The sequence below is a fragment of the Haliotis asinina genome, chromosome 7, assembly GCF_037392515.1.
Source record: "Haliotis asinina isolate JCU_RB_2024 chromosome 7, JCU_Hal_asi_v2, whole genome shotgun sequence".
Classification (NCBI taxonomy): domain Eukaryota; kingdom Metazoa; phylum Mollusca; class Gastropoda; order Lepetellida; family Haliotidae; genus Haliotis; species Haliotis asinina.
The window spans coordinates 14,393,736-14,417,405 of record NC_090286.1 but is presented as its reverse complement, the minus strand read 5'-3'; the positions used below and the strand labels follow the sequence as shown (position 1 = coordinate 14,417,405).

Here is a 23,670-nt window from a genome sequence, read left to right as displayed (position 1 = left end):
CAACTGTCTCCATGCTATTTCAATACACCGTCAGTTGCTCTCATCTCTACCTGATCAATTATTGATCTTCATCCTAGCGGAGTGATTGAGTATTGCTGTAGTATCCCTTATCCCAGCTTGCCCTGTGCTGGACTGGTCCATTCCATGCAGACTGAGACTGTTGAGAGAGACCAGACTGGATAGCTTTATTGAATGCAGTAGTTGTGGTGGAGGCGGCAACGGCTGTGCTGTTCTCCACTATCTGCGTGGAGGTTAATTGTCCTGGTGATTCAGCAAGGAGAAGGTGATGGATATATGTTGTATATGTTCTAGGTCACCTTGTGCTTGATACTTCTTGGTTGTGGATGTATAGACACTGGTTCGGGAGGACTCTGCATTTAGACTGGCATGTGCCAAAGGAAACATATTGTTATAGCCAGGCATTCTAAGCAGCCTCAGAAGTTTCACAAGCAAGGAAAGTTCCTTCAGTGATATCAGTTCTCTACAATCTGGAGTTCTGTGTTGGATGTTAGGGGTTAGTGAGTGTGAGTTTTGGTTTCTTTGTGGGTAGTATTGATGTTTACTGGCATTTTGTGTATCCTATATGAGGACAAGGTGAGTACCACCTTGATGCTATGATCAGATGATCATATCGTGTGTATCCTGTAAAAGGGAGGGTGAGTACCACCTTGATGCTATGATCAGATGATCATATTGTGTGTATCCTGTAAAAGGGAGGGTGAGTACCACCTTGATGCTATGATCAGATGATCATGTGGTGTGTATCCTGTAAAAGGGAGGGTGAGTACCACCTTGATGCTATGATCAGATGATCATGTGGTGTGTATCCTGTTAAAGGGAGGGTGAGTACCACCTTGATGCTATGATCAGAAGAGCATATTGTGTGTATCCTGTACCAGGCTTGGCGAGTACCACCTTGATGCTGTGATCAGAAGAGCATATTGTGTGTATCCTGTACCAGGCAGGGCGAGTACTATCTTGATGCTATGATCAGAAGAGCATATCGTGTGTATCCTGTACCAGGCAGGGTGAGTACCACCTTGATGCTATGATCAGAAGAGCATATTGTGTGTATCCTGTACCAGGCTTGTCGAGTACCACCTTGATGCTATGATCAGAAGAGCATATTGTGTGTATCCTGTACCAGGCTTGGCGAGTACCACCTTGATGCTATGATCAGAAGAGCATATTGTGTGTATCCTGTACCAGGCAGGGTGAGTACCACCTTGACGCTGTGATCAGATGATCATATCGTGTGTATCCTGTACCAGGCTTGGTGAGTACCACCTTGATGCTATGATCAGATGATCATATCGTGTGTATCCTGTACCAGGCAGGGTGAGTACCACCTTGATGCTATGATCAGATGATCCAATGACCATATGGTGTTTATCCTGAACCAGGCTGGGTGAGTACCACCTTAATGCTATGATCCGATGATCATATGGTGCGTATCCTATACAAGGCAGGACAAGTACCACCTTGTTGTTATGATCAGATGATCATATGGTGTGCTACTGAAAAGAATAGACTAAATCTGCACATGTTGCAGAGAGGAAGTGAGTTAAATGTGGAAACCTGACCCACTTACTCCAATAACAACAGACATTGATGCATTTGTAACTGAAACCTGTCAAAGAGATTGCCCAAATACTTAATGGAAGTTCTTGTAGGAAATTGTATTTGGCTGAGGGGATGGCCATTAGAAGACATGTCAGTCTAATTCAGCATGTCAGCAACCTTTTGCCTCAAAGGTTTGTGGGTGTATGTATCTGCTAGAATGTGGGAATGTGTGGTATTTCATGTCAGAATGTGGTATTGTGTGTCATGTTGTGGTATTGTCAATGAGTGTGATATGTCAGTGCAGTGTCATGAGCGTCATTTATGTGTAACCTGTGTGAGAGTGTCATGTGTGTAAGGTGTGCCACAAAGAATATCGGGTGTTTCATATGGTGTGTCAGGTCTGTGGTATCGTGTGTCAGGTGTGTCATGTAGCGTGTCAAGTGTGTCATTTAGTGTGTGTCATACATGTGTACTGTGTGATGTGTCCATGAGTAGACTATGTGAGAGTGTGATGTAGTGTGTCAGGTGTGTAGTGTGATGTGTAAGGTGTATCATGTAGTGTGTAAGGTGTGTGGTGTGATGTGTAAGATGTATCATGTAGTGTGTCAGGTGTGTAGTGTGATGTGTATGGTGTATCATGTAGTGTGTAAGGTGTGTGGTGTGATGTGTAAGATGTATCATGTAGTGTGTAAGGTGTGTGGTGTGATGTGTAAGATGTATCATGTAGTGTGTAAGGTGTGTGGTGTGATGTGTAAGATGTATCATGTAGTGTGTAAGGTGTGTGGTGTGATGTGTAAGATGTATCATGTAGTGTGTCAGGTGTGTGGTGTGATGTGTAAGATGTATCATGTAGTGTGTAAGGTGTGTGGTGTGATGTGTAAGATGTATCATGTAGTGTGTAAGGTGTGTGGTGTGATGTGTAAGATGTATCATGTAGTGTGTAAGGTGTGTGGTGTGATGTGTAAGATGTATCATGTAGTGTGTAAGGTGTGTGGTGTGATGTGTAAGATGTATCATGTAGTGTGTCAGGTGTGCAGTGTGATGTGTAAGGTGTATCATGTAGTGTGTCAGGTGTGTAGTGTGATGTGTAAGATGTATCATGTAGTGTGTCAGGTGTGTGGTGTGATGTGTAAGATGTATCATGTAGTGTGTAAGGTGTGTGGTGTGATGTGTAAGATGTATCATGTAGTGTGTAAGGTGTGTGGTGTGATGTGTAAGATGTATCATGTAGTGTGTCAGGTGTGTGGTGTGATGTGTAAGATGTATCATGTAGTGTGTCAGGTGTGCAGTGTGATGTGTAAGGTGTATCATGTAGTGTGTCAGGTGTGTAGTGTGATGTGTAAGGTGTATCATGTAGTGTGTCAGGTGTGTGGTGTGATGTGTAAGATGTATCATGTAGTGTGTAAGGTGTGTGGTGTGATGTGTAAGATGTATCATGTAGTGTGTAAGGTGTGTGGTGTGATGTGTAAGATGTATCATGTAGTGTGTAAGGTGTGTGGTGTGATGTGTAAGATGTATCATGTAGTGTGTCAGGTGTGTGGTGTGATGTGTAAGATGTATCATGTAGTGTGTCAGGTGTGTAGTGTGATGTGTATGGTGTATCATGTAGTGTGTCAGGTGTGTAGTGTGATGTGTAAGATGTATCATGTAGTGTGTAAGGTGTGTGGTGTGATGTGTAAGGTGTATCATGTAGTGTGTCAGGTGTGTAGTGTGATGTGTAAGATGTATCATGTAGTGTGTAAGGTGTGTGGTGTGATGTGTAAGGTGTATCATGTAGTGTGTCAGGTGTGTAGTGTGATGTGTATGGTGTATCATGTAGTGTGTAAGGTGTGTGGTGTGATGTGTAAGATGTATCATGTAGTGTGTAAGGTGTGTGGTGTGATGTGTAAGATGTATCATGTAGTGTGTAAGGTGTTTGGTGTGATGTGTAAGATGTATCATGTAGTGTGTCAGGTGTGTAGTGTGATGTGTATGGTGTATCATGTAGTGTGTCAGGTGTGTGGTGTGTCAGTATGTCATGTAGTGTGTCAGGTGTGGTGTGGTGAGTCAGGTGTGTCATGTAGTGTGTGGTATGGTGTGTCCCTGTATGATGCAGCGTGACAGTGTGTGCCATTTAGTGTGTGGTATGATGTGTCCTTGTATAATGCAGGGTGACAGTGTGTGCCATTTAGTGTGTGGTATGATGTGTCCTTGTATAATGCAGGGTGACAGTGTGTTCCTTTTAATGTGTGGTATTGTGTGTCCTTGTATAATGCAGGGTGACAGTGTGTGTCATTTAGTGTGTGGTATGGTGTGTCCCTGTATGATGCAGGGTGACAGTGTGTGCCATTTAGTGTGTGTTTTAGTATGTCCTCGTGTAATGCAGGGTGACAGTGTGTGTCATTTCAGTGAATCTCATTGCCTTACATCATGCTTATTGCCAATTGACATTTACAGATACAAGAGACACATGAGATGTTGCACATGATACTGTCAGTGCGACAACACTGATGATTTGTCTTTCTGGTCTGCAGCTACTGTTGGTGCTCAGCTGATGATAAATGTTGGTGTCACCAGTATCTCAACTGTCGTATTATTCTATTGATTTGTGTTTCATTCATCATCACTGTGACTCTTCATCTCTTATACTCATGACATAACTTACGTACTGGAGGTTTACCACTCTGGCTTTCAATACTGACAAGCTCAAGTTTCCAAGCTGTCATGCCTCCATCCATATTGGTAGAAAGTCGTGGTTGTGATGTGAACTAAAGAGGTCCTCTGAGGCCTGTGTTCTGATTGATTGATCTGGACTTAGAGGGTTTCTGTTGTCAGAGGCAGTGTGAGGAAATATAGGGGACTGGTGTTTCTGTGTGAAGCACTTCAGGGCAGGCCATATACCTTGTATCACACAGGAGGATGTCCCCTGGGTCTTACTTACCTTTCTGGTGATAAGGCTATTACTAACTTTCCCTAAGGAAACACTTCCTTTGCTGTGAGTTTAAGAACAGGATTTAGAGAGGACAGTCAATCTTGATGTTTTGGAGATAAACCTGTATTCCTGAAAGAAGGATAATTGAGTCTGGATTGATGTATACTGGACAAACATAGTTAGGGATATGTGTAAGTTTTGAAATTATGAACAATGACACACTGATAAAATGTCAATCATATAAATACTGATGTCCCTGACTTATTTTGTCCACGTTTTACTAGGGGTATGTTTGAGTGAATTCAAGTGACTTCTCAAGAATGCCATGTGAAAGTTTGGTGAGAGTAGCAAACATGTGAAGCATTAACATGAAATAGATGTTCACTCTGAATGGCTATATGTTTTCTGTCGATTTTTGCAAAAATATTATCACATATTTCTGTGATATAATGTTATGAAATTCACACTATTTTTGATGCAACAGATGATTATATTTCTTGTGAATAATAAAGGTCCCCAAATCCTTAGCCATGTTACTGTTAATGATGTGGAATTATGTCAGTCACTAGGCAGATGCTGCCTTGATTAGTCTAGTATGGAGGCACAGCACCATCAATTATTTACTTCCTTACTACAATGAATTGGAGGGCCAATTTTGGTAGATCTGCTCAGTCCATAAGAAATAATCACTGATACCAGGCTAAGTCGTTGCCATGGTTACACAGAGTGATCAAGATGTCATATATTTACATGGAAATCTGGTTGAATGATGGTCATGGTCTTCATCAGTTTGGTATGCTTTGTAGAAATTCTGAAATGCAGCAGTCCGTGATAACGTGGTGGGGTGTTCTCACCACCAGTCATCATCTGGCTGTATTTGTGTGTCATCATACCCTGATACCGATATCCATTACCATCATACTCTGATAATGTATGTCATTATACTCTGATGACATATGTCATCATACCCTGATAATGTATGTGATTATACTCTGATGACATATGTCATCATACCCTGATAATGTATGTGATTATACTCTGATGACATATGTCATCATACCCTGATAATGTATGTCATTATACTCTGATGACATATGTCATCATACCCTGATAATGTATGTCATTATACTCTGATGACATATGTCATCATACCCTGATAATGTATGTGATTATACTCTGATGACATATGTCACCATACCCTGATGACATATGTCATTCTGATAATGTATATTGTCATACCCTGATATCGTAGGTCATCAACCCTGATAACATGTCATCATACCCTGTGACTATATGTCATCATAATCTGGTAGGAAGGTGGGGTGTTCTCACCGTCATATGTATTTATCAGTTTATGTAAGGAGCAATGCCTCAGAAGCAGTATTTGACTTTACTTGGTTGCTACAAAGATAATTTGTAATGCCTGACTCTTGTAGGTTGACTTCTAGGTTACTGCACTATGTGGTAGGTGCTCGCCAGGTCTGCACCATTGTAATGTCACACTTGCTTTGCCAAGCATCTCCAGTACATGTGCAGATGTGTTGGCAACATTACAGTGTTCCTGCAAAATTCATCTTACCAGGTGACTCACTCAACAGAAGCGGGAACAAAGGAAAATATTTCAATGTTTTCTTACCAATGATTCCATGGAGATGAACGACAGCAAGATGTATCTTCAGCAGTATCTGTGTGGTGCGATTTTCTCTTTATTGTGACAGTTCTCCACAGTTGTTTATCTGTCGGTGTATGATCCATTTTTAGCTCTTGAGTGTTTATCTTGTTCCATCTAGAGTGTGTTGCACATTTTGATATCATACTGGAGTAGCACTCTTTCCCAGATGACTGCCAACAGAGAAGAGTTAGTAGTAGGTATCTGGATTGTCCTTTGGCAGGATGGTAAACATGACCCTTGATACCCTGACAGTATATCGGACTTTGTAAACAGTACTGAAACTGGTGTTTGGTATGGGTTTGAAATATTTTGTTGGAGATAGGTCTCAATTGCACTTTTCAAAAATAATGCATTGGAGAGAAGCAATATTAACCAACAGCATGTCTTCTAATGTTGGTTCATATCTGAGCAGGTGAAATATTAGCAGGCATTAAGGCAGTCTCAAGTTGATAAAGTTCTCTCATACTAGTCATGGACTCTGATCATGTCTTATGGATAGAAATGCTATTTTCTGTGTCATTTGGAATGTGAGTAATGCTCAGACCTAGATAAATAGCATCCACCAGCTCTAGATCTCCCATTAATATCTCATTAATCTGATGTGTGGATTACGCTTACCAATTCTCAAAACTCCTTTCAGCTACTGCCTGGACCCACTTGTACCTTAGAGGGAATATGAATTACCAGTGATATGAAGTAATGAATCATACTAGAGATATGTAGCAAGAAAGCAAGAAGAAAATAGTTTGCAACAATGCCAATCTTTGAAGTGAATCTCAACAATTGTTGGAAAATATTCAGTTGTGGAGTGATTGATGAGTGTTATATAATTCACGGAAGGAAACAAACAGTGGGCAATTCAGCATGTCTATATGAGACTTGGTAGTTGTTCTTTAGTGGCTGCCTGCACATCATAGACATGGCTAATGTGTAATCTAAACCTTGGTGGAATACTGACCTGAGAAACTATGGCTCAGGAGATAATGACAATAACTTAAGGCCAACACAGACACAACTAGGAGCCCAGACAGTGTTGGACACTGCCAGGTATAGTGTGTCACGGCTCGTGTGGCAGTATAGCTATCTATGTATGTTGAAGTCGTCGCTGATGGTTGGGCTAACAGAGCATGGTGTAAGGCCTACTGAGACAGTTGGAGAGATCACCTGTATGCCTTGAGCTGCTTGGAGTCTGGCAGATGTAGGTATCCAGCTGTCATAATGTTACTAGATGTGATGACTGTGTTTTGCTGTCGCCGTAGGATCCGACAGGCAGGTCTGAGTGGACTACAGGGTGTAGTGAGGAAGACAGTTTCGGATGACTTGCAGGTTAACATCTGGGACCCTGTGCACATGGACAAGATAGTACCTTCACTGCTGTACAACATGGAGGAGAGAAGGTGAGTGTGTAGCTCTAGTAACTTTCTTTGCAGTGCAACATGGAGGAGAGAAGGTGAGTGTGTAGCTCCAGTAACCGTCACTGTTGTACAACATGGAGGAGAGAAGGTGAGTGTGTAGCTCAAGTAACCTTTGCTGTACAACAAGGAGGAGAAAAGGTGAGTGTGTAGCTCCAGTAACCTTCTCTGCAGTACAACATGGATGAGAGAATGTGAGTGTGTAGATCTAGTAACCTTCTTTGCAGTGCAACATGGTGGAGAGAACGTGAGTGTGTAGATCTAGTAACCTTCTCTGCAGTACAACATGGATGAGAGAATGTGAGTGTGTAGATCTAGTAACCTTCTTTGCAGTGCAACATGGTGGAGAGAACGTGAGTGTGTAGATCTAGTAACCTTCTCTGCAGTACAACATGCATGAGAGAATGTGAGTGTGTAGATCTAGTAACCTTCTTTGCAGTGCAACATGGAGGAGAGAACGTGAGTGTGTAGATCTAGTAACCTTCTCTGCAGTACAACATGGATGAGAGAATGTGAGTTTGTAGATCTAGTAACCTTCTCTGCTGTACAGTAAGGAGGAGAGAATGCAAGTGTGTAGCTCTAGTAACCTTTTCTGCTGTACAACATGGAAGAGAGAATGTGTGTAGATCTAGTAACCTTCTCTGCTGTACAGCAAGGAGGAGAGAATGCAAGTGTGTAGCTCTAGTAACCTTTTCTGCTGTACAACATGGAAGAGAGAAGGCGAGTGTGTAGCTCAAGTAACCTCAGGAGTACAACATGGAGGAGAGAAAGTGAGTGTGTAGCTCTAGTAACCTTCTCTGCTGTACAACATAGAGGAGAGAAGGTGTGGATGTAAATCTAGTAACTTTCTCTGCTATACAACATGGAAGAGAGAAAGCATGTGTGTAGCCCAAGTAACCTTCTCTGCTGTACAACATAGAGGAGTGAGGTGAGTGTGTCGCTCTAGTAACCTTCTCTGTTGTACTACATGGAACAGAGAAAGAAAGCGATTTTGATCACATTGGGGGTGGGGGGTGCTGGTTAAAGGTCTGCTAACCATTATGAGTTGGCTTAATATGTAGCCCATAATTTTGTCAATTTCTACAAAAAGTAATGGTATTTGGAGCCTGAATTGTTATGTGGCCATATGGTATTGATTTTCTGTGCCACAGAATGTACAGATGTGTTAGGATGGTCTGAGGGCACTGTTATATATGTCACATCCAGAGGAGACACAATCTACTCAGGTTTTAAAAACTGTCATATTTCTTCAGTGTATGTTTGGGGTTCAGTAACAGGAATCTATAGATGCAACAGGTCTCAACAACATGCAACAGGTTAGCCATATTAGCCAATTTGATACAGATCACATATTGTTAAGTTGTCACTTAGTACACTGAAATGTTTTAGTTGCACTAGTTTACCAACGTAGTACTGTGGTAATTGAGCTGTTCTCCTTACTTGGACAGTGTGTTGAGCCACGGTACAGACAGTCCTCGGGATGAGGAGAGTCCCTCCTATGCTGCAGAGACAGTGTTTCGGGACCTGGTGTGTCGGGCGTCCTATGGCTACATTGAGACAGTACTCAGGCCAGTGTTAATGTGAGTACATTCATTAATATCTTGTTTGTTGTCTGTGTTGTTTTTGTTGGGTTTGATTCCATACTAATTCTTTGTCACTTCACTGATGTCATGCCATGTATGTGTTGTTTGACAAGCAGGGAGTATTAGAAATTCACTTCACTGACACAAGTTGTCAGATTTGTTTTGTTTTGTTTTGCTGGTTGTGGTTGGCAAGTGAAAGATGCACAACTCATTTTCATCTTGTTGTGTGTACCTGTGGTGGGAGTCCAGGACATGGGTTGCCCCTCATGTGATGATGTAGTGAGAAGGGTCACTGAGTACATGAGATGAACTGTTACCAAGTGACTGTAGGCACAGTCGGAATAGACAGTGAATATTGATTAAAAGCTGCCTGTGAATGAGTGGCAAGGATTATAGAGGATGACTGGCAGAAATTCTGTCCGTCGAGAGCATTGTGATGAATCACTACTATATGAAGTGTTTGTTTTTTTAAGTTGTGTGTAAGATGAGGCTGGTTTGCTCATGATATTCTTTGGATGTTGCTCACTCGATCATCACATGCATGTTTTCCCCAGGTCATATGGTGACCTTTTGTTACGTGGGATATTGCCTTGGTGTTTTGGGGCAAGGAGAGTCTGTCTAGAGAATGGAAGATTGTTGGTTTAATCCCTTGCTGCATCTGAAGAAAGACATTAGAATGTCTCGCTTTTTATTGCTTTGGTGCCTGGCATAAGGTGGATAAACCAGCTCTGGAAAGCTTTGATGCAAAATGATGTGTTTGATAGGGCATCTGTGCTGAACTGTATCATGGTACTTAGTGTGCTTGCACTACAATACATGACCAGGAAGACAAATGGATAGATTATATTCTTAGAGTAGTCAGACAATAATGCATGTTTGGCAGACCTAATTATGTAGCTGTATCAGTTAGGTTTTTCATCAGCTCCATGTCAGAGCAGGAGTGGTAAAATGTGCATGTTGTCTCCAGCATGTATCATGTCAGTTCAGGCAGCCATGTTGATGCTCTCACTAATCACCCTCATACACCACCTTTACTGACATACATGGAACAACATCCAAACCAATTTTGCGATTACATGCCTGGTCAGAAGGTAATTGTGCTCCACACATATGATATAGCCAGTATCCCATACCATTTATTCTTCCTCCTGTTCTGTGTGGGTCTCAATGGCGTAACAGCAGACTGCATTGCTTTAGGCTATGAGATGCAAGGTAGCATTGTGTTCACACCATCCCTTGGGCCTCCTTTCTCTCAGCCTGTTCTACCTGAGTCTCGGTCAATATCGGCCATCTGAAAGTACTTCGTCTCTTCCACGCATTACACACATGGCATTGGCAAGCAGACTCGATCTATACCTAACGTTTTCTGATTAGACCTCAGTATTCTGAATCAAAAATCAATTTACTTTTATTCATTTTCAAATTGCTAGGAGAAATTAAGAGCAAAGGAAAAATGCCTGCCTCTTTTATTGAGAAAATTTGATTACATCCAAATGTGAAGAGCGTAAATAGGCCTAACAAGCCTCTTCGGAAGTTGCAATGAAGTCACTTAAACTTTCAAAGGAAATAGCATAGTAAAACTCTTATTCTGTCATGAAGACTGCATCGGTGAAAGCATGTCTCATCAATGCAGAATTGGTCTGTGTCACACGGTTCCTGTCAGTCTTGTACTCTCTAACTAGTTAGACTGATGTGAGAAAAGGTGCATGTAACTCCTGTAGAATCAGTATTTAGTGATTCTTTCTGTTTTGAAACTCTATATCCATTTGTAACTAATGGCACCTGGGCTTGTGCTGACTGACATGAGCTGCGGCTTGATATTCAGGTGACCTTGTGTTGCGGCCTGTTTGCTCTCTGTGTGTCAGAAACAACTTCTCCTCACATATTACTGGACCAGTGCAATTGAACACTGTTCAGAAGGTTGGATTTTGCTTTCAGTATGGCTTTGTGAAAGCTGTCAGGGCTTGTTGCTCAAGTAAACATTTTGTTCAAGGAGTATCAACATTTGTCACATGTAGTCAGAAAGAAGTCGATTTGTGTATATTTAAATTTAGTGCTTGATTTGACAATTTTACTTGGTCCATATTGTGAGTTGAAACTACTTATGAACATACTTTGACTATTTATTCAAAATGTAATGAAATTATAGACAAGAGTGGTTCAATACAGCAGTGTTTTTTCCACCATGATTAACATTTTGACCCTTTTTTTATCGCACCATGTTTGCTTTGATACTAAAATTTCTCAAACTTCATGTCCTTATATACATGTAACATAGCTATCAACCCTCAGAGGTCCCAATGCTGGAGATTTTTGGAAAGCTGGGGTCCAGGTCCAGGGTGAAGCCATGGTGGTGGTTGTATTGGGGGGGGTTAGGGGTTGGGGGTTGGGGGTTGGGGTGGCGTGGTGCAAAGCCCCCTCTCCAAAAATGGTTTTTAGGCATTTTGAGATGCATTTTCAAAAACATGCAACACATGCAACACATGCAAAACGTGCAACAGGTAAAACAAGGACATAATTCCCGGACAATTCGGATGACATCAATCGCATATTTACTTCGGTTTCATTATATTATACATTAAAAAAATTTGGATGTGGGGTCAAATTTCTCAATGCGGGAGATTTTGGTACCTGCGTGTGAGTGCGTGACATGACCCTCAGATGTGTGAGACTCATGCAGGATGCGTGAGAGTTGACAGGTATGATGTAACCATCAGATCCATTGAAGAATGGAAGATTTCATACTGTTGTTTCCACCACAGACGACATCTCAGTTCCAATCAGATTGACAACATAGCCATCTGGGTTTCACAGATATATTCTCAGTTTTTAAGTATTTTAAATTTTGACCTTGTTTTCATTGTACTCATAAACTGTCTCGAACACCACAGATAGTTGTGCTAGTTTCCCAACATCAGGATGGGTGAGTCTTTAGTCCCCACTATACATGCTTGAAATATTTCAGTATTCATGCAGACGTCTAGTTCTTTTTTTAAACATCTGTCTTTGTAGCCATTTATGACTTATATTCAGGCTAACTGCTAGAGCCATAGCACTATTTTGTACATCTCCGTCACATCATCATTTGTGGGCATATATAGTCAGGTGGATCCGAGGCAGTTGCTTGAACCCATGTTATTGATATTTCCTACCTCATTCAACTTGGCTTAATCTTGCTTGTCACTGAAAATTCATTACATCGATATATGTTGCATGTTTGGTCTTGTATGAAAACTCCTGATTATAATGTCCTGGCTACCTACACTGCTGATGGTGTGTACACTACAATGGCATCCTGTCATGGCATTTACCTTGGCAGCATCACATGTATATTCACTGATGAATTGCTTGTACCACAATGATGACCGTTCTATCAGGCATCGTCATGTCTGACTGCAGAGAAATCTATAAACTTTCATGAGACATGTGAGGAGTGAAACATTACATATCGGCTGGCAGAGAGGCCTCTATGACTGGATTCCTATAAAGGCACCACAGTTCAGCATTGAACATAATGTGTTTATGTCACTGCCAAATATACACTTATTAGACTGATGCCATCTTCCCCATAGGTCTGCAATGCCACTGACCATTTTGTGAATTTTTAACATTCGTGGCACTGACTATTTAAGTTACATGTTTTACAGAGATTTTTCACTAAGGTAAAAGTGTAGAATGTAAACAACAAGTAAATGGTTAACGGTGCACTAACAGTTGTGATGACTGTACCTGTTGTATTGGAGACTCGTTTGATGGTGTTCATTGTGTTCTGTCAGTGTTCTCACAAACAGACAGCGTGCATTACCTGTAGTATTTCAGTTCACTTATTGCTCATTGATAAATCCTAAGTTCATAAGAAACAGTCAACAATAGGCTGAATATATGATCACTGATCTTTACTGGAATACAAACTCGCCTTCTAATCTCCATTGAAAATTTACAAATGACAAGATGCTGTCATATTTGCCACTACATTTGGTATCACAAAATGTTTTTGTCGTGATCTTATGTTATTTATAAACAAGTTATCATGTCAGAAGTGAGAACGAAAATCCCTCATTACAAGTTTGAAGTTATTTGAAAGGTGTGTTACAAGGCCTCCAGTATCTCTTAGCTGAAGGCACAATATCATTTCAGTCTCCACCAAGTCATCAGTGTCAAGCACATTAATTTCAGCAACAAAGAGTGGTGAAAGAACATGTCAATAGTTTCTTGGCACAAAAGGTTACTGCAGTAATGGCAAAGGTGATTACAGCCCTGTTAATGCTGTGATGGCCATAGTCAGGGCAATATGATGAAATTGACAGTTGCTGCAGTAGGGGCCCCAATCAATAATACAATCAATAACTTCCTTGTCCATTCCTTCTCTTAATCACTTGGGTAAATCTCATGTTAGACTTCCAACCACAGAGGACTGTGTGCCAGTACTTGAGCCAGAGAAATCAGGAGTGTCCTTCATGGGATTTTATTGATGGACTATGAGGTTGGAGGGTTTTAATGACTACCAGCTTGTATTTCATGGCATCATGCTTGTACATGACAGCCTCATGACAGGATGTAACAGCAGACTTGTATGTAGACCAGTCCCTTGGGTACAGGAATTGTATGAGCAATGATACCATTTACATCTAGATACAGCTAATTTTGAAACTCTCTTTTTTAAGCATTTCTGTAGTAACATCTATACATAATTACTATGGCATTTCTGTGTTGCAATGGTGAGTTTAGACAATTGTTGTCCAGACTTCTGCAGACACTTCTGTTCTCAATGAGGGGAATGTTTCCCAGTCGGTTTGTTTCAAGTCCTCAACTGGTTTCCATAAACACACTGAATGTCAACATCTCTTTTTCGTCATACAGAGTGCATCAGAAAGGTGAAACAAGCCGAAGTAACTCTGCTAAATATATATAAACAATCAATAAAACACAAACATGGACTCACATTATCCACTGCATGTGTAGAATAAGATAACCTGTACCTCTGTTTGCAATACATATGTGTATATCATAGTACAGCTACATGGACTGTGTATTTACTAGAATACTACAATTTTACCTGGACAAATTAGTGACCAATACCTTGACATATTTGTTCCTCCACTAGTTGTGGTTGGTAGTGGCTAAAGTTCTTCTTGTCTGACCGAGTCTGTGCCCTGATTTCCATACATCACATACTCACCTGCACAAGCTATAGGGGTTTGGTTTGAAATTTGTTCTGATGATTTTAATAACATTGTTTGAAAAACTAAGAAAGAATCAATATTTGATGACATCACCAGTAGCTTATCGGCATTTGCAATAAATTGCTTCAGTAGAACAAGATGCTGACATGCTCTAACGTTTCCTCAATGTCTCGGGGTGGTAGGTTAGCATAGTGGCTAAAGTGTTTGCTCGTCACGCTGAAGGCCTTGGTTAGAATCTGTACATAGGTACAATTTGTAAAAGCCCATTTATGGTGTCTTCTGCTGTGATGTTAATGGAATATTGCAAACACAGCATAAAACCCAACTCACTGACTCTTCTATGCCTCTGAATGGGTGGAATATAGAGTGGAACCTACATGAAACACTGCGGTAGTATTATGTGTGTCCCTTGGGAATAAGTGCTTTACCTCGACCCTTTACCTTGTAATACTAACACACTTTGATCAGTGGCATTTTACAGTATATCATATCACCTTGTAAGTATTGACAGAAGGAGATCTACTAATCGGTTGCAGAGTTGATTCCTGTCATCCAGGAATCTTTGTGAAAGAATCATGTCCTTCTAGACTGACACTTGTGATCATCTGTATATTTTCGGGGACTTTGACTTAGAACTGATCTCCAGCAACGTTTTGGTTAAAAGAGGCAAACTAATAGTCAGACTTGGTGATTTGGTGTAATGCATATGGATGGTGCTCATCATATTGATCACTGGATTAATGAATTCATTGATATGCGGGTTAGCAAACACGCTTCCCAATAAAAAAGCACCATATTGTTACATTATGCCCTCTGTTCTCAAAAGTTGTGATTGTATGTTTCAGTCACTTTGATAATCACAAGCTCTGGAGTCCCAATGTGTTTGCCATCAAGTGCTTCAAGATCATCATGTACTCTGTGCAGGTAAGGCTGTTACACAGAAACAGTACAAATCAGACCAGTCTCATTTTAAGTCTTTGGTCTTTGAGAACCATACCTGTGCTTGATGCTGTCATCATTTATTATCTTTAACTGCAATGATTTTAATGAAATTCCGAGTTAAACCGAGCTTACTTCACTATATTATTCTCCAGAAGCATGTGAAGTAATAATACACTTGGTTTAGTTGATTATTTTCAATATTTTGTTATGCGTGTATATTTTCATGTGTTTCCTCTTACCAATGTAAACTTATTACCCAGTGCTTAGATGCCATGATGTGACTGGAATGATGGGAAAACAGTATAAAAACCTACTGTCACTGTTATCTATCCATTCAGCAAAGCTGTGTCTTGCCACCTTTATTTTGAAAAAAAATAATCAAATCCATTCCAGTTAAAAAACAAACAAAAACTTGTTGTCAGACAGTTTGTGATGGATTATTCTGAAATGAGACATAGAGTTATTGAGGTGACTGTCTGAGAAGATTTCTGTATGAGATAAATGATGACATTTACTGACATGTAGATTTCCTGAGGTGCTGACTTCCATCTCCCAGGATGCTAGTGATTGTGTTGTCACAGTGAACTGGTGTGTCCTGGTTGTCAGGGTTGGTGTAATGGAGAACACATCGGGAGCAGCTTGCTGACAGTAATTACCGACTGGACCAACACTGACCGGTGGCTTTCTCCACTTGCCCATGGACATACCACAATCTCCTTTATTGAGATGCTGGCTAATAGTGTCATTACATGCACACTGCTGTCCACCAGTCGTGCTGTTGTTTGTGGGACATTGCTACCATATTGGTGGCCGGCTGGTTAGCATGATCACAACGCTGTGTATTCTCCCAGGTTCATGAGTTGGCCATGCTAACAATACAGTTTAAAATATGTGCTGTGAATTTTTATCTTTCAACTGAACTGTACAAATTGTAGATAAGTTAAGAGTGTAAGAGGTCATGCTTTCAGTCATTTAACATCCATTAAAAAACAGACTTCTTGAAGCCTGACATTTCATTCTGCCAAAACAAACACCTCTTTGGCTTCAAATTTGTTGTGAATTCTGTATTAGTTATGCATGGATGACAACAGAATGATCTGTGTCTGTCACTCAGTGCCTTTGAACATGACTCACCACTTTCGACTTTAATGCAAAAATGTAATCAACAGGAAGCAAATCTATAGTTTTGTTATCACAGGTGTTGATATTATTGTGATGTTACAGTGTTATGTGTTGAAATAATACTGTTGATGTTGCCGTCTTTGCATTGTTAAGCTGGTGATGTTGTCATGTCAGATGTTGATATCAGTCTGGTGATGTCATGTCAGATATTGATATCATTCTGGTGATTTTGTCATGCCAGATGTTGATATCAGGCTGGTGATGTTGTCATGCCAGATGGTGATATCAGGCTAGTGATGTTGGCATGTCAAATGTTGACATAAGGCTGGTGATGATGGCATGTCAGATGTTGATATCAGTCTGGTGATGTCATGTCAGATATTGATATCATTCTGGTGATTTTGTCATGCCAGATGTTGATATCAGGCTGGTGATGTTGTCATGCCAGATGGTGATATCAGGCTAGTGATGTTGGCATGTCAAATGTTGACATAAGGCTGGTGATTATGGCATGTCAGATGTTGATATCAGGCTGATGATGATGTCATGTCAGATATTGATATCATTCTGGTGATTTTGTCATGCCAGATGTTGATATCAGGCTGGTGATTTTGTCATGCCAGATGTTGATATCAGGCTGGTGATTTTGTCATGCCAGATGTTGATATCAGGCTGGTGATGATGGCATGTCAGATGTTGATACAAGACTGGTGACGTTGGCATGTCAGATGTTGATATCAGGCTGGTGATGATGGCATGTCAGATGTTGATATCAGGCTGATGATGATGGCATGTCAGATGTTGATATCAGGCTGGTGATTTTGTCATGCCAGATGTTGATATCAGGCTAGTGATGTTGGCATGTCAGATGTTGATTATCAGGTTGGTGATGATGGCATGTCAGATGTTGATTATCAGGCTGGTGATGATGGCATGTCAGATGTTGATATCAGGCTGGTGATGTTGGCATGTCAGATGTTGATATCAGGCTGGTGATGTTGCAGGCTCAGTACGGCTACCTCGTGATCCAGAGCCTGTTGAAGCACCTGGACAAGCACGTGAAGAGTGACCCCTACGTGAAGGTGGGCATCATTGGCGTGCTTTTTGAGTCTGTTCTTATTGCTGCCGGAGGCTCTATAGGTCCATCAGTACTAGAGGTCTTCAACAACCTACTGCGACACCTTAGAATTTCCGTTGACAACAAGAGCAATGACACGCACAAACGTACATCAGAGAAGAAGTTTGAAGAGGCCATTATCAATACTATAGGTGAGGTGCAGTAATTTGGCTTGAGACAAGTTGTATTAGGGAATTTTCTTCCTAAATTGAATCATTCATGATGACAATCAGCCTGGGACCTGGCGTAGGAAGCAATTGTAAATTCTCTGATCATCACACAGTATTTACCATCAACACACCCTGTTTTTCACTTTTCACAAATTTCAGATGTTCCCATTAATTCAGAAAATAATGGTTCAGCTCATACTAACCACTGTTAATTCCTCCACCACTAGTTGTCAGTCTTGACAGGTTGTCAGTCAGTGTCTCTCCCCACTTGCCACTCAGGCCTTGATACTGATGTCTGTCTGTCTGTCTGTCTGTCTGTCTGTCTGTCTGTCTGTCTGTCTGTCTGTCCATCTGTGCCTCTCCCCACCTCCCACCCAGGCCCTGATATTGACATCTGTCTGTCTGTCTGTGCCCACCTGCCACTCAGGCCCTGACACTGATGTCTGTCTTTCTGTCAGTGTCTCTCCCCACCTGCCACTCAGGCCCTAATACTGATGTCTGTCTGTCTGTCTGTCTGTCTGTCTGTCTGTCTGTCTGTCAGTGTCCCTCCCCACCTGCCACTCAAGCCCTGATACTGATGTCTGTCTGTCAGTGTCTCCCCACCTGCCACTCAGGGCCTGATACTGATGCCTGTTTGGCAGTCTCTCTCCACCCCCATTTAGGCCGTTATGTCTGTTAGAAGCTCACTACTGCCTGCCAACAGCGCTATCAGCATTAAGGAGTCCTGATCAATAGTTTCAGTCAGCTAGCAATAATTGTGGCTAGATCTTGTTGTTGTTTGGCATTATCTTGTCAGGGGTCACCATTAGCTCGAGTGGGACTGACATGTGTGAGTATTTTGTTTCAGGGGAGTTTGCTAACAACCTTCCAGACTATCAGAAGATTGAGATAATGATGTTTGTCATGGGCAAATTCCCACAGTTCACAAATGAAGAGGATATTGGGTAACCTGTTAACTGTTGATTTAGTTGATACTTCAACACTTTTTTCTATTGATGAATTGATACAACTGGAATGATTCTTTCATATTATGATTTTTCTGGCTGTTTAAATGTTTTAATGAGTGTTAAAAGCCCAAGCTCCTTTACACCTAACTCCAATGATGACCACCTAGTTTCAGCTCTAGCAAAACTGTAGCAGTTCAAAGATCAAGTGAACTTACAACAGAAATTGGTGGCAACACTGTTATGACTTTGGCTTGAGAGAAGGTACCTTTAACATGACTGACTGCTGATGTTAAGTGACTGTTATTGCAAAGTGGTTTAATGACTTGTAGTCCTTGCTGAATCTTTGATTTATGTCCTGTAGAGGCTCAATGGACACACAGCTTCAGATCAACTTACTGAAGACACTGTTGAAGGTAAGTGGCATCCCTTCCATATTAATGCACTTGTCTTTACCTTGTTGGTATATTTTCTATCTGTTGTCCATGCTTGTGGCAGTGACAAATATTGAAATGAGGATTTTGTGGCCTCAGTGTATGACCTTTGCTGAATGTGTAGCAAATTTCCTGATGACGAGCATTATTGTTTGCTGATGGCAGTCACTGGTCAAGGAGTCAAAACTCCATTATTTGCAAGGGGCCATTATATGGTGAATGCAACTGAGATACATTATATATTGATTAGTAATTGTTTCTTTTTGTTAGGTTGCCACCAAGTACAAGACAGTAAACATGCAGAATGCGTTCCCCCCTGAGTTTCTGCATCCGCTGCTGCGGATGTCCCTCCTGGATGACCCTGGGATGAGGATCATCGTTCAGGAAATCCTGCACACCATGATTGACAGGCACAATAATTCAAACAAACTCAAGTCAGTCGTGTAGGTACCAAGGCTGATCATTGATGTTACATGTTTATGATTTATGTATATTATCTTTTGAGGGACACTTTCGCCTCAGTGATCAACCAGCCCCATGGCACAGGTGGTATACATACATATGTACAAGGAATGCATCACTCTGGGCTTTCACTCAACATTATCCTGCTGTTATGACTCTGATAGTCATCAAAAGGGGCCTGAAACTCACTCACTCAACTGACCATTACTGAACAAGTAAAATTCGAGTTGTTACAAGCAGAAACTTTAGATCATCACATGTGTTTAACCTTTGATACAAAGTCTCCATTAGGGTTCCTACAGCCTCTAACATGAGAGTCAATTCATAAACAGAGGCCACTTTGCCTTATTTATTCTGTATGGTGTCTCTACTGTTTATAGTTGTAGGACCAACGTTAATTCCAGATTTGTGTGTTGCAGGATGTCTAAAGATGTCAGTGACCTTGATCTCTCTGTGGAGAAGACCAGCAGACAAGACATCATGTTCATGAAGAAGGTGAGTTGGATGGAGTTATCAAAACTGCAGTTCTGCAGCACTGGTGCCATAATCCCATTTTCATAATTCTTGTTTGACAGATTCTCTCTCAGGGATCAACAATGTATTGTTGTCTGTTGATGCTTATAACCAGGTCCATCATACTGCATATATATTGTCATACCTGATACCTATAGTAATTAACATGTCAATAGTTATCCCTTGTATATCATTGCAAAAAATAGGGAATATTCCATTTTGCGAGCATACCACTAGCCAGTGCCAATACATATGAGAAAAAATAATGTATATCCATACAGATAAAACATTTCCAAAGGAATGGAATAAAGTGTCACAATTTCTCTTGTCATCTGATTCCTCCATGACTTCATCATCAGCATTTTATCTTCTAAGTCCAATATCCCCTACTTGTTTTGAATGGTATATGTTGTCCTAGCTGATGCTTATCACCATCAGTGTGTGTTGACAGAGCGGCATGCAGTTCTACTGGCACCTGCTGGAGAACATGCAGATGGAGAGCAACTGTGTGGACAACTTCGAGGCTCTCTACTGCACCATGGCCCTCATCTGCATTGAGATGGGAGGAGATGAGATACTTGTGGAACTTTTCAGACTCGCCCTTGATATTCAGGTATGCAGGAGTGTAATATGTTGTAGGCAGCAAAGATGAAATATTTGTTTCATCATCATGCATGTTTACTAAACTCTGCAAACAAATTTTGCTTTTGTGTATTCAAAATATTTTGTGTCAACTTTCTTTGATTGTAAACAGTGTAGAACAATTTTGGAAGAATCAGTCAAACATACCCTTCAAGCAAGTGTTCCCAATATGCTTCTTTACAACAAGAAGTGTCAAGCTCTACTTTTGTTTTGGGGATGCTGATTGATTTGATAATAACCCACGTTTGTGAAACATTAGCATGTGATTTTCTGGCTGTGTGATAAAACTGATATATCTGGTATATTTCACATTTGTCATACTGATCAGGTTTCCTTATTCAAGGTCTAAGATGGCCAGTCAACCTTTTGACAACTTCAAGTGTATTTCTTCCCAGGCATCCATGTTCGCAGGGACCTTTGACTCATTGAGCTTGTTTCAGTCCCTGGTTGTCAGATGGCCTACATATTGCATTGCCTGCTCACCTCATCTTAGAACTGCAGCTTCTCAAGTTCTAGTTTCTTTAAATCTTCCTTTAACTGTGATGTGAAAGCAAAACAATTGTGATGCCCTATGGATATTGGGGGACCCTGGATGTCTTTACATAGGTCTCACCAATCTATTGTGTCTTCATCAGTGTGAAAATGAGAGATCAGCTATCCTGGAATTTCAAGCAGATGTATTTGACTGTTGTACAAAGGAGGTGCACTGTAGGGAACATGGTTGTGATGGTCGTCAAAGTCTTCAGTTGGCAGGGATCCACTCACCTGTAGTCATCCCACCTTTGTGTTCATCAGACATGGCTCCCCTCCCATTGAAGGGGCGACCTCATCATATTCTTGGCATTTCCAACATTCTCGCTGATGCTTCCTCTCATCCCAGATGGTCAGCTCCCACAGTGACAGCTGAACCCAAGACACCTCGAGGAAGAGGTGCAAACACTTCAGCCAGTCAGATATTTACTTGTTTAGCTCTCATTATTACAGCAGCTATACATACTTAATTATAATGTTCATTTTTCAGCAAATGGCTGTAACAAATATGGGCCTTCCATTGACACACAAATGTGCAATCCATGGTCTGATAGCAGCATACCTGAACCTTGTCAGTCAACTCACTGCCATCCCCCAGCTGTGTCAGTATGTAGCTCAGGTAAGATGGTCACTATCTTCACCTCCTTGTCATTACTTAGCTGTGGTGTTCTGAACTATGCTCACAGAAGTACGACACTGTCTTCCTTGTTCATGTTCATATACTAATGGAAGCTGACTCGTGATGTATTTTCTTCACGTATGAAAACCTTTATGTGATTTAATATATTGATCTGAATTTCTGTGACCTACATGGTGTGTATGTCAGTAGTTTTATTGATTGTGTACACAGATCTTGATAGTGATTTACACTTTACTTTGTTGCTATGGTTTCTTTTTGTTACAAGTAAATATTTGTCTCTGAACATAATGAGTAGCCTCATCAACCGTAACTCTCCCTGAAGTTTCCCACAGAGATGATCCAGATGTCAAATGTCAGTGTCTGTTGAGGTCTAATGCTCATCATTATATTCCTGACAGAGATGAGGTGTATTAAGGAACCATTGTTATTAACAACAACAGGATAAGGACTGAATCAGGCAGCATTTGTCATGTGTATTGTTTGTCAAGTACTTTTGTCATTTTCACTGATGTGTTGTACAGGGCAGATTATCTTTGTGATACTGATGTGTTGTACAGATTATCTCTGTGATACTGCGATATTGTACAGATTATCTTTGTGATACTGTGATATTGTACAGATTATCTTTGTGATACTGACATATACAGATTATCTTTGTCAAACTGGCATGTACAGATTATCTTTGTGATACTGACATGTTGTCCTGGACAGATTATCTTTGTGATACTGCCATGTTGTACAGATCATCTTTGTGATACTGGCTTGTAAAGATTATATTTGTGATACTGACATGTAGTATGGATTATCTTTGCAATACTGCCATGTTGTAGTGGACAGATTATCTTTGTCAGACTGACATGTACAGATTATCTTTGTCAAACTGGCATGTACAGATTATCTTTGTGATACTGACATGTTGTCCTGGACAGATTATCTTTGTGATACTGCCATGTTGTACAGATTATCTTTGTGATACTGGCTTGTAAAGATTATATTTGTGATACTGACATGTAGTATGGATTATCTTTGCAATACTGCCATGTTGTAATGGACAGATTATCTTTGTCAGACTGGCATGTACAGATTATCTCTGTGCTACTGGCATGTACTGACTATCTTTGTGATACTGCCATGTTGCACAGATTGTCTTTGTGATACTGGCATGTACAGATTATCTTTGTAATACTGACATTGGTATACTTAACAGGTGATAGATACACGCAGTAAGGAAGCCCCCCATCTACTTCCCAACTTTGCCTACAATCGGACAAATCGACCCCACAGGTAAGTGCACACAACCGCACATAGCATGGTACACCAAAGCATACATACACAGCCCATCTCTGTTACCTCGCACGGTAGTCTAGGGATAGATTGACACTAATTCCTTGTATGGGGAAGGGACATTTATCATTGAATTTCTTCCTCTCATGTAGGTTGAGGGGCCATTGCACAAAAGGTATAAATATCTATCTATCTGTCTATCAAATTTAGTATCTTAGTTTATCTGAAATATGAGTAGAAGTAACAGTGTTTTCTCATACAATTCTGAAAACTGAAACACATTTATGTCTATAAGGCTGTTTTGTCCTTAATGAGAGTTAAATGTTATGTTAGTGGATATATTACAGAAGCTCATTGTACACTCTCTATGTTCTGCTTGCAAGCTGTTGTTTATGTGCAAAGCTTTATGTCAGGACTTGTTTGATCATGCAAAATCCATTTTGCTTTAAATGAGAAAATATAAGTTGTGCAGTTGAATACCAATGTTTTATTAGCTGTCACAAGTTTGCTGTGCTTTCAATCTTTGATGTAATTCAAGGGAGGTA

The 23,670-nt window shown here is 40.7% G+C and overlaps 1 protein-coding gene across 3 annotated transcripts in view; it reads left to right on the top strand.

Moving 5' to 3' along the window:
- Nucleotides 1-23,670, top strand: part of LOC137290605 (protein EFR3 homolog B-like) — a 72,745-nt gene that overhangs the window by 36,112 nt on the left and 12,963 nt on the right. For 2 of the 3 annotated variants that reach the window (XM_067821657.1, XM_067821658.1), the window contains exons 6-16: nucleotides 7,406-7,543; nucleotides 9,007-9,138; nucleotides 15,170-15,248; nucleotides 17,393-17,657; nucleotides 18,523-18,619; nucleotides 18,984-19,035; nucleotides 19,324-19,496; nucleotides 19,935-20,010; nucleotides 20,480-20,641; nucleotides 21,692-21,820; nucleotides 23,049-23,125. In XM_067821657.1, coding sequence (XP_067677758.1) covers nucleotides 7,406-7,543; nucleotides 9,007-9,138; nucleotides 15,170-15,248; nucleotides 17,393-17,657; nucleotides 18,523-18,619; nucleotides 18,984-19,035; nucleotides 19,324-19,496; nucleotides 19,935-20,010; nucleotides 20,480-20,641; nucleotides 21,692-21,820; nucleotides 23,049-23,125 — 1,380 coding nt within the window. Of the gene's footprint in view, nucleotides 1-78; nucleotides 284-6,786; nucleotides 7,544-9,006; nucleotides 9,139-15,169; nucleotides 15,249-17,392; nucleotides 17,658-18,522; nucleotides 18,620-18,983; nucleotides 19,036-19,323; nucleotides 19,497-19,934; nucleotides 20,011-20,479; nucleotides 20,642-21,691; nucleotides 21,821-23,048; nucleotides 23,126-23,670 lie in introns of those variants that run through there. The other variant, XM_067821659.1, reaches the window with a different exon arrangement.